At 33.6% G+C, this 12,099-nt stretch overlaps 1 protein-coding gene across 1 annotated transcript; it reads left to right on the top strand.

Moving 5' to 3' along the window:
* The first annotated feature begins 6,227 nt into the window (after positions 1-6,227).
* On the top strand, positions 6,228-11,976 carry LOC145583313 (uncharacterized). Its single transcript, XM_081640540.1, has 5 exons — positions 6,228-6,886; positions 9,257-9,369; positions 9,460-9,825; positions 9,908-10,706; positions 11,406-11,976. Exons 1-5 carry the CDS (start codon positions 6,646-6,648, stop codon positions 11,480-11,482), a joined length of 1,596 nt encoding a protein of 531 aa, XP_081496666.1. The 5' UTR covers positions 6,228-6,645; the 3' UTR covers positions 11,483-11,976.
* The last annotated feature ends 123 nt before the right edge of the window (positions 11,977-12,099 follow it).

Raw genomic sequence — 12,099 nt, 5'->3', positions numbered from 1 at the left:
AAATTTAGCAATTATGTGAATTCTATATTTAATATGGAGTATTAAGAACATAATTATGTCAATGTGGGAATGAATTAGAAGTTGTTTGGATTCGTCTTGAGATGAATTTTCAAAATACCTTTTTTAACAATATAATTTTTACTCAAAGTATTATATTGAATAGAGGTACGTGAACAAATACTTGTATGTGCATTAGAAACAATCAACTAATGTCAAAGTGTAACCATAGAAAAGAAACAAAGAGAGTAGTAAAATTAGTTAAAACTTGAAACGCGTGAGTAATTGATTACTCACAGTGATGTATATCCTAACTCCGTTTCTCATTTTGTGTAACAATTGAATTTTTTATATCTCATAAAAAATATTCAATTGTTGCACATAATATAAAACGGAGGTAGTACATTGAGATCAATCTGATAACATACTTTGATATTACACATTTCTTATGTAATATTTTAATAAGAAAATATGATCAAATTAATCTGTGAACTAGTGTGTAAACCGTGCGTTGCACCAGTTTGCTACTTTTATTAAAACTTGTAATTATTTGTATTTGATATTTATGGTGTCGTTTTTTTTCTTTTTTAAAAAATTATTTTAATTAGATCTTGTGATTTGCAATTATATACATTTATTTTCATGATTGATAATTGGTTTAAATGGTTAAATAACCACCTTTCTTATAAGAGATTAGATGTTCACATCTCCTTATCCGATCCTCATGTTTTTACATGGAGTAATGTTAGTTGATTGGATGACGTGACACAATAATTAAGGTTGATTGAGTGGTGGTGTGGAATGCATAATGAAAGGTTGCGTAGGTGACGTGGCGCAATGAAAAGGGGTATATGTGGCACATAGACGCTTTTAGAAACGTCTTTTAATATTTTAGTATAGATATTGTAAAAGTCAAAGTTAACAATGGAGGGAGTAGCCTTGTCATAGACAAAGTTAGCAATGGTGGGCATAGTCCTTGCAAACCAAATAATCAGTCAAACACAAATTAAATAAAAGAAGTGTATGGCTCGATTACAGAGTAAAGATATGTAATTTTTATTAATTATGGTATGAAAAGTGAACAACTTTGTAATGTGCACAAAATTTTCCAATAAACACAGTATAGCTTGTAAATCATTGTTCTTATATGTGTTGAATCAGGTATAAAGTGAGTAATTTTCTAATTAGTCAACCTATATGTCAAGTTGTTAGAATTGAAAATTAAATGGACCTATAAATGACTCGATTTGAGAAAGGTGATTAATGAACAATTGGGCCATATGGTAGTTAATATGATTTATGAGTAATGAATATGGGTTGTAGTAAATTGGAGAATTAGAGCTGATCTAATTAGTCATTTTTCTTAATTTTTTTTTTCTTTGTTTTTTGCATTCCTTATCTTCAACTTTGTTTTCTGAACCTTTTTCGGAAAATGATGTAAGTGAAAAGGACTCTAGATAACCTACCTATTAAATGTATCAAATAAGCTCTATAAAATTGTTTTAGTGGCAGTTATGTGAAAAAAGTTAAAAGGTGGGCATAACCGATTTATACTGGGTGAAATATTTCAAGAAACAAAACCTCGATTATTATTGTCATTTGGTAAAGCAATTACTCCATATTAAGTAGCATACAAATTAAAATAAGAATGCCCTCAAAAAAAAAAAAAAAAAAATGGAAAAGAGTACAAAAGAAATCAAATTATTTTTTTTTTTTTTTTTTTTTTTTTTGTGGATTAGGCTACATACAAGGCTATAGAGTCAGGAGACAACTTAGACAAGATACGAGGAAAGAGCCTAGCATAATTTGATGCCCAAATATCAAGTAGAAGCATATATTATAGTAACTAGCCTTTTGACCCATGTAATGCACGGGTTATTCATAAAAAGTTGCATTGAGAGATGAGTTAGGAAATATCAATAAGTCATATGGGGTATAATGTGTAATCGGAAAGAAGATGGGGGGTAAAATTAAGAGAAATTTGTGAAAAAGGGCTTTTTTAAGTGGTTGACTTTTTGTAAAAGGTCATTTTAAGTGAAAAGTTGTGAAAAAGGACCTTTTAAGTTGTATTATGTTTTTAGGGGGTAGTTGGGTGAGTTTTCTTGGTCGTCAATGTCAGAGCTCTAGCGTTGACTTTCACATGTTAATCACGTGAGTTAAAAATTAAAAAAAAAATAAAAAATTCCCCCAAATTTCCCTCCTTTCTCCAACTACCCTTTTCATTTTCCCCCTTTTCTCTTTCTGAAATTTTGGGGAAAAAAATATTTTATTTTATTTTTGTAACTTACCTGACTAACACGTGAAAGTCAACGTCAGAGCTCCGGAATTGACCACCAAGAAAACTCACCCAAATACCCCCTATAAATATAATGCAACTTGAGAGGTCTTTTTTCACAACTTTTCACTTAAAAGGTCCATTTACAAAAAGTCGACCACTTAAAAGGTTCTGTTTTCACAAATTTCTCAAAAATTAAAGAGAGAAGAGGAAAAGGTTGAATTCAAGAGGGGAGATGAAGATGAAGGGATGAAGTGTGCATGGAAGATAAAGTATAAGTTTAATGGAATAAAGAATTATAGAAAGTGTAATAAAAAAATTAATAATGTAAAAAGACACGTGACACTTTAGTTAGAGAAGAAGATAGAAAAGTGTGATATGATGTTAACATGTGTCTTTCTTGGTTAAAGTTTTTAAATACTAATAAAGTATAGATAGATATAGATAGATATTAATTCATATAATGAAAATTAATGAGAGTTTTTGTAGGTATTAGGCAAGGGAACATAGGTTAAATATGACGAAGTGTGTGTTAAAGTTCACAACAAGCTTTTTGATAGGCATTGTAAACATATGGGACACAATAGTATTAATCAAAACATTTGACCAATTGTTGATATGACTACGTATAGTTAGTTTTGTAAATCCTTTCCCTCTCTCAAATGTTGTTAGCATGTTGGTGGGGACGTATTTTAGCCATTGTTAAAGTTTCAGCCAAAGCAATTTGGTTTTTATATAGAAATTTTTCTACAAGTAAATATTCAATTTTATCCAAACAAATTTGAAAATAAACTATCCATCAATCATCATTGTTAAGTTTTTACAAGTCACAAGTTACCTTGCAAGGTGTTGAGGCAATAACTAGCTATTTCTTTCCCCGTACACACATTCATTTGAGCTTAAGTACTCACTAATTGGTGCAACAAAATGCATTCTAACACGAAATCCAGATCATAAGTATGTAGATGAACACAAGAAAAGATAGATGTCAAGTTATCACAGTGATCCTCAAACCATACATTGTATCAAGTTATGCGCTCAAAGCTATTTGGTCGACCAATAAGCTTAAGCTTACATACTCCTTCATGTTGCATAATAAAAATTTGTCTTCATGACTTTATTATGTTGCTATCTCCTACCCAATTTAGCCCTTTTTGCTAAAAATACATCATCCATATATGAGACTAATAATGTTTTATGTAGGGCTTGCCCACATTTGGGCATTTGCATGATGTGCTTAACTACAATCCCATGTATTAATACATACTTCGTATTTGTTTATGTTTTGTTTAAAAAATAAATAAATAAACTCCTAGACTATGTGTCTCTTAAGGTCTCATTTTGATAAATCTATATATACCTAGGGTATAATAATAATATTATTAAAAGATGTATAGAGTTTTGTTGGTTTTACACATTTTCATTCGTAAGTTTGTTTGAGATAGTTTAGCACCTTTTATCGTTCATATTTATTAATTTAATTGTATAATTGGTATACAATTCTAGTTTCCGTATTACAAATAAAAGAATTTTTCAAGGGGCAATGACTTAAATATCTTAATAAGACAAGTAAATGAAATATAGAAGGTGCTTGATGGTGTGTCAATTGAAGTGTCTAGCATCGACAAAGGAGGGGGAGTGAAAGAGCATTTAGTGAACAAGGTGGACATTGGTTGAGTTTGTTGAAAAAGTTAACAAGTGCTAATCATAGCCCTCCCATCCAAAAAGCTCCAAATTAGAACATGCTCTTAAACCTGATTTTGTATTACTGTATTAAGTAAATGTCTATTGAGCTTTCACTCATTAAAATTTGTATTCAAAGGGTTTAAAAGTACATCCATTGCATTTTTATCAGTATGAATAAATTTCAAGGGCAATACAATTCAAGTTCAAATGTCAATGCTGAGGAAATTTGAGCCCTCTAATTTAAAGTACACAACCCCTTAATCTTAACCTCCAGGCCAAGACTTCATTTGTTCCGTTGCCTTTGATATAACTACATATGTTTATTTTTTAATTTTTTTTTAAAGATGCTTAAATTGTGTTAATATTATTAAAAGAATAGCTTTATTACATTAAAAAAAAAAAAGTCGGCTCGAAATGGAGTGTTTGTGCTTTCACATGCCTTCATTCATTTATCAATTGTTTGAGATATTTTGGTCTTTAATATCAATCGATTATATTAAATTTATTGTAATTGGTGTACAAGTCTATTTTATCTACAAGAATAATTTTTTTACTAATCTCAATATGATAAAATAATTTAAAAGGCTAAAATGATAAAATAATTTAAAAGGCTAAAACTCAACTATCTTAAAGAGGCAAATAAATGGAGATTATAAGATGCTTGATGATGTGTCCATAAGAGTGTCATGCATTGCCGAGGGAGCGAGGAGAGTGAAGGAGCATTGAGTAGCTAGTGCCTAGTGGTGAGGTGGTGGATATTGGTGGAGTTTCAAGCAAGTTAACAACAATTACTCATAATAGTTCTCTCATTCAAAAGCACCAAATTAAAGCGTACACTTTTATCTGACTTTTGCATCCTCCTCTTGAAATTTAAGTCCATTTAGACTTGACAAATGAAGCATTAAGTTGAGTGGGCAATATGTCTATAATTCTATATTAATATTTTATACCAAAAAAGTTTGTTATTATATGTCACTCTCATTTTATCTCCATCATAGTTTATTTAAAATATCAAGTGTTCTTTTCTCATAATCTATTTCCCCCATATATTTTCCCTCCTCCCATTAACGCCATCCTTCATCAACTTTTGACATTTCCTAAACAATTATTTTTTTTTTTTTTTTTTTTTTTTTTTTGAAGATTCCTAAACAATTATTTCTCATTAGTTTCACCTCTTAATTTCAATTTAACAATTTTCATCAAATTTCGAACTCATCTTGTACTAGTATTCAAAGTTTCCACTTCTCATCCTTACTCCCTTTTATTACATAAACAGATCAAATTTTAAAAAACTAATGAAAACCCGTGCTTTGCATGAGCTTCACACATGAGCTTAAAATTAGTTGCTTCACGTTTGTCATCCTTCGTACATCAAAAACGTGTTGAAAATTGAACAAATTGTGGGCTGAGAGATAAAAGCAACTCCATTATACCATATTGGACACATGTCTTCACAAATTATGTATTTTGTTAAAATTTGACAAGCGCAACCTACAAACACGTAAGATGACCCACTATACATATAAATTTCCCAATAAACAACACACTAGGTTGTCTAGGTACATATTTATCATCCAAAATTGGCTAACTCCAAACTTTTCACCCTACAAATGGTAAAAATTATAAGATTTTAAGTCTTTTATTAAGTTTGTGATTTCATTGAGAACTTGTCATATTTTAAAATAAACCAAGTCAAATCATCCCTTAAAATAAAATCTTTCATAAAAAGATATATCCATGACCATAGCAATCTTGATGTCATTCTCTCGTCTCATTAATTAAACCGACAAACGTAACTGTATATCCCGAAATTCAGTCATCTCTCACTTTAACTTAACTCGGAAAGCAAGTATGATCAATAAATCTAAAAGTCTTCCGATTAGACATTTGCCAAACTTCAAAACTTGCTTGACAAAAAAAAAAAAGTTATGGAGTACAAATTTAAATTTGCCCAAAATTAGTCAAATAAATTAACTAAAAATTAATAAAAAGGACTCCACTAAGACTAAGGGGTGGCCCATTTTAATTAGGAAACTACAAATCTTATAGGCCACTTCCACTCACTTACCCATTTTCTACTCTACTCACTTCTCTTTAGCTTCCTTTTTCCATTATCCCTTTCTTTTAATTAATCATTTTCTCTCTCTAATTAACATGATCAAGTGTCCTAAATTAGTGCTTTGATTTTTAATTAAAGTTATTAATTAAATAATTAAGCACCTCATCACCACCACTACCCTTCATGACTGTGACCCTGTACTTTCTTCAACAATTTTTCTGAAAAAATTAAAAATTTTGAAGAAAAAAAAACCCCCACAAAACAGTTAAAAGCAGATCGATAAACCAACCAATTTCTTCCCAATTTTGTGTTGATTATTTATTATTAGTACATCCAAAAAAGCTAAAAAATTTTGCAGCAAGTTTACTCAATTTTAATTTTAATTTTATTTTTTCTTGGCACAACTATCCATCCACCATAACCCTAAAACTTACTCTTTCTATTCTCTCATCATCTTCTGTATTTATTTAATTTTCTCTCTCCTCAAATCTTTGAATTGAATTTCATCCAAAATTCTCTCTCTAAAAAGGATAAATTGAAATGGGGTTTTTGAGCTCAGAATTCAAACCACCCAACTGGGTATGGAAGTGAAGAAGAAAAAACCCACATTTTTGTTGTTGTTCTGCAAATGGGGAAGTCTGAAGAAAATGATGAATTTTCTCTCTCCTCAGCTGCTGTTAATGGTGAAGGAATTTCTGGGTCTAATGCAGAAAGAGGAGAGTGTAGTTTAATTTGTAGGGTTTTTAAGCTCAGGTGTTTTTTAGCACTTTTGCTTGGAATTTCAGTTTTTCTTTCTGCTGTTTTTTGGTTGCCCCCCTTCTTAAATTTCGCAGATCGAAGTGATTTAGATCTAGATCCACGGTATCGAGGTTAGTGTTTGCTCATTTTTTGATTTATAATTTCTGGGTTTTTTTGCATTTTTTGTTGATTTTGATTTAAGTAGTATTACAGATTAAGTTAGTTAGTAGTAGATTATACTTGATTTTTGATGAATTGATTGTAATTTGGGTAATTGAGGTATGCTGTTTATTGGGTTTTAGTGTTAATTAATGAGACCCTTTTGTTTGATCATATTTTGATAGTTTGTGTTTTCCTTAAAATTGTCGGTGGCCGTGTAATTTGCATTAATTATGTTGCCTTTTAGGTTGGATCATGAGATTTTTGTTTCCTTGGTAGTAGCTTTGATGTTAGAGTAGGTTAATGAATTAATTTTACCTGGATTGGTTATTGTAATCTTGTTTTGGATATAATTGAGGATATTTATATCTCATGATGATTGGACGCAAGCAATCACACTGATTGACTGATAATTGGGGTTTTTTTGGTTGTGCCGCGTGAGTGTGGAGGATGTTCATTTAGCTGCAAATTGTTGCTCGCGAGTCATGATATATGGAATTGGTGTTGTTTGGATATATTCTCGAAGAATTTAGTGAAGAAATTGTATAGAAAGAACATATGTAATCTGTGTACGAGGATTGCAATGGGAGGGGGTCTGCATATCTAATTGTCCACTGCAAAAGAAGGATTGCCACATTGGGCTGGTTTTGGTGGACTGAAGCTAGTGAAGTATGAAGAATGACAGTGTGCATTGTACAATGCCCCTTTAGTCTGTCTCAGCACTTATACTTGAGTGTTTGAGATTTGCTAAGCCGGTGACTAGTCACTGCCACAGTATCATCCTAGTGGACATGCTCTTTTTTCCGATTCTTCTTATGCTACATATGTTATGCACTCCATGGCACAAGATCTCTATCAGAATACAAATAGAGAAAGGAGCATGAGAACTTGTATAGCTTGAAAAGTGGGCATGTTAAGCTCTGATTTTATTAGTTGTTTTCTTACCATGTAGAGTTACAATTCTTGGCTTGGTGAGCTGGTCCATGTTGTACTGTAGAGTACAATTTCTTTGATACATAAGCATGTCGTGTAAGATAGTGAGAGGATCTCTATTAACTAACACAGAAGTCTGAGCATTTTATCTTTGTTGGGGGGGGGGGGGGGTGCTCTACTGGTCTGCTAGAGAAATTACTTAATCTGCTGAAGTCCAGAATGGATTCCCAAAGATGTCATGATATTTGAATGATATGTTGGAGGGTGGAGTATTAGTGTATTTACTCTTTGCTTGAGAGCGTGTTAATGTACTGATTTATTTATCAAAATCAACAATAACTCGATGGGCAATGGTTGCTTCAGAGAAAGGCAATTGGCCAATACTAAGCTTAGTAGGAATATAAGGTTTCATTGATGTTTTTTAAGCTTTTAGGATTAAGATGCTGGATCTTTGGAGAAAATGTAGTATATAACCTAAGTGAGCAAAAGTGGTGTATTTTCTCTATTACAACCAAACTAGTTTAGCCTGCTTCTCAAATCTATGCTTTTCTAGGTATTTGCACTAGTATTGGCATCCTTTTTAGCTCCTCCTACATGCATAACTTTATTGTGAAATTGTCCAACCAATATTTACATGCAGTACCTCCAATTTCTGCACCATAGTTTATTTATTTATTTTATGGAATGTCAAAAGCATCCATTACATTATTATCAATTTAGGGGCGTATTGAAATGTAACAGTGCTTAAGAGTGTCAGTTTTAGTCTCAGCCTAGAGTGTCAGTTCTAGTCTCAGCCTATGGTCTAGGTCAGAGCCAGTGATCCTTTTCATGGCTTTCTGGGATAATTACTCTATAAAAATGCAGTGGTACTAGACATTGGGAGGGGGTAAGCATGGTTGAGCATCTTTTCTTGAAGTGAAAGTTGGGCCTTTTTGGGATAGCTGATTATGCATGTTCAAGGGTCTCATCCTGAATTTAGTTTTGGCTCATGCTGAATTATGATCTCCAGTTAAAATATATCTATACAAGTTACTGTTGTGTGGATTAAATATCCGCCAAATTTTATGCTATTTACTTTTGAACTTATTAGGTGATAAGGCTAAGAATGATATAACTATTTGTGAATGTTGTTATATCCTCGCAAATATGATGCTAGTATAGGCCGTATAGCATGATTATGATATGCATAATTAGTTGTCTTTACTTGTTCTCGACTATTGTTCTACTTATGTGCACAAATGATTATTTGTTTCATGGAAAGCCACACCTGAAAGAAATCATTATGAGGTGTGAGCAATTATATTTAGTTATGAATCTTCTGACTCAACTCTTCGATTTTATAATTTGTTTTATCTTATGGAATTTCCTATAACATAATTCTAATTACTAAAAAAAAATTTGTTGTCTAGGTCATACAATTGTTGCAAGTTTTAGATTAAAAAGGCCAGTTTCATTTGTGGAAGACAATATTGAAGAGCTCGAAGGAGGGATCTACGAGGATTTTGGAGCTGCTAATGCAAAAGTATAATCTATACCCGTTCCCATTCTTCTGCATCCTTAGTTTTGTCATATTTCAGTCTTACTTATATTTGTTTTATTGACCGATGATTAGGTGGCCATCTTATCAAAGGAAAGTTCTGGATTAAATTCTACAGACATCGTGTTTGCGATTGATCCAGTGTTCAAAAATTCTATATCTTCAGCCCAACTGAGTTTAATTCGAGCAAGTTTTGTATCTTTGGTGACACGACAATTCGACTTTGTGTTGATTCCATCTTTGTCTGGAGAGTCATCTTTCTTTGAGGTGCTGAAATTTCCTGGTGGAATTACAATTAGTCCTCCCCAAATCGCATATCCACTGCAGAAAGTTCAGATTCTTTTTAACTTCACTTTAAACAACTCTATTCTCCAAATACAAGAAAATTTTGAGGTGCTGAGGAACCAACTTAAATATGGGTTACATTTGACTAATAATGAGGTAAGTGTGTCAATTTTTACTTTCAGCAAAAGAATATGCTTAATTTGAGGCTACTTATTCTATTATATTTTATTTGGTGCAGAACTTGTACATTCGCTTGACAAATTCTAGAGGTTCCACTGTGGCTCCTCCTGCTACTGTTCAGACATCTGTTGTGCTGAAGGTCGGAGTTCCCTCTCAGCCGAGGCTGAAGCAGCTGGCTCAAACCATAAGAGATTCTCCTGCTAGAAATCTTGGTCTTAATAACACCGTCTTTGGTAAAGTCAAACAAGTTAGCCTTTCTTCAGTACTTCAACATTCTTTAAGCGGTGATGCTCCTAGCCCAACACCTGCTCCTACTCCTGCTCCTCTTCCTCACCATCACCACCATCATCACCACCACCATCACTATCACCACCACCATCATAATGACCATGATTATTTACCTCCTACTAGTGCGCCCTCCTATTCACCTGTGGAAGCTCCTCAACCTGTAAAGAGCGCTCCTCCACCACATAAAAGTGGTCCCTCACCCGTGAGACATCGCCGTGCTTTTCCATCTTTTGCCCCTGCACCTGCTAGAAGCTATCAGGCAAGCCCTCCAGGTGCCCATCCACCTTTCAGAAGCTATCCAGCAGACCCCCCAGGCTGCAGGTTTAGATTCAGGAGTAGGCATTTCCCAAAAAGCCCTCAACAATCTCCTAGGGCACCTAGAATGCCTCCTCGCAGTTATGTTGCTGCCACACCTCATCCACAAGCTAAGCCACCAACTCCCGTTGCGCATCAGATTTCACCATCTAGTCCTTTGCCAAATGTTATATATGCTCGTGTTCATCCCCCATCAGCAAGTGAAATGGACCCAGGGCCTCCAGACAAGATGCCATCAATCGCACCTTCTCCATGTAAGTAATATAATTTGAAGTTTTGTTCTTTGCTTCATCTTTACAATTTCACCTTCATGGTGCAGTGAAGATAAATTTTGATATAATGCTTCAGTACTGAAAAGTAATTTGGCTTCTGTTCTGCTTACTATGATCCTGATGCAAATTTTAACTATCAGTGGAACTTTTCAATATAGGCAGGATGTCTAAATTTATATATAAAAAAAAAATCATCAATTTCATGGAAAGAAGTCACCTGGAATTCCATTGTTTTAGGGTTATTCTTCAAGAACTTTCCAGGGCTCTGTTCTGACTTAGCTTATTTTTGCTGAAACTTTGCTCAACCGAACTTGGCTTGTTTTACAATTGGCTTATACTTATTTTTCAACTGACTTTTAGCTTATTTTTGCTGAACCTGACTGTTTTACTACAGAGTACAACTTATTTATATAGGCTGAGGTGAGCACTCTGAGCAGAGCCTAAGCTGTTTACTAATTTTGTGACACCCAATTGGGATTAGTGATAACTTGTTGCGTGCTCCAATTTAGAGTTGGGCATTGCCCATTAGTTTCATCTTCTATGAACAGGCAACAGAGACCTATTTGATATCTTTTGCATACAAGCGGAGTCTATTTTTTGTTATTGTCTACATCTATTTCACATGTGAAGTTTTCCTGTCCGATTAACTGGTTGATTTTGGTGATCCTGGTGTATTTGCAGCTTCTGGAGATCATATTACGGCTATTTCTTGGGTAATCTCACTGTTAGTAGCTCTTTTACTGCATAACTGTTGGTAGAATGTGCTATCCTCTCGTCTAGGTGAGTTCCACTCCATGGCATCTAATGGACTTGTTTGTATCACCCAAAATTGAAGAAAGAAAACATCCTAAGCTGGCGGAAACTTGTAAAGTGGGAGCAATGCAAAAGATGGCATTCTCCACGGTTGCTTGAGTGAATATACGGTGTTGTTTTTGTACATGTAAATATACAATTGAAACAAAATTCGAGTGGCGGGATGCATTCTCAGGTCAAAGTCCACAAAAGTGGCAGGCCACCTTAATGAGAATGCCATAGCCACTTGTTTGTGTAATGAACTCTCTTCTGCAGAAGTGTAAGGCCAAAGTCAAGAGTTTATCATCCAATACATTTTTGCCCTTAAAGTCTCGGCATCGAAGGCATGCCATGAGTCTTTTTTATTGTATCCGTTGCATTAGGAAATAGGAAACAATAACATTATGCGTTACTATGTTATTACCATATTCGACATCTCAACAACTTTGATCTTCCAGAATTCTACTGGACCCTTAATGGTAGGCTGTCTACTGTCTAGATTTGGTGTGTGAAGTTGATTAGTACATTTCCCGAAAGCAACACGATATAATTGCCTTATCATTGTATATTATGTATTGAAAAT

The sequence above is a fragment of the Chenopodium album genome, chromosome 15 (assembly GCF_948465745.1).
Source record: "Chenopodium album chromosome 15, dcCheAlbu1.1, whole genome shotgun sequence".
In the NCBI taxonomy this organism is placed as follows: domain Eukaryota; kingdom Viridiplantae; phylum Streptophyta; class Magnoliopsida; order Caryophyllales; family Amaranthaceae; genus Chenopodium; species Chenopodium album.
Note: the sequence above shows the minus strand (reverse complement) of the source record. Positions and strands in the feature narration are given on the sequence as shown.

Excerpts from the sequence above, each read along its gene's own strand:
- LOC145583313 (XM_081640540.1), top strand. The coding sequence starts at position 6,646 with ATGGGGAAGTCTGAAGAAAATGATGAATTTTCTCTCTCCTCAGCTGCT. Across the intron at positions 9,370-9,459 it reads TTGGAGCTGCTAATGCAAAA|GTGGCCATCTTATCAAAGGA; the intron begins GTATAATCTATA and ends ACCGATGATTAG. Across the intron at positions 10,707-11,405 it reads ATCAATCGCACCTTCTCCAT|CTTCTGGAGATCATATTACG; the intron begins GTAAGTAATATA and ends GTGTATTTGCAG.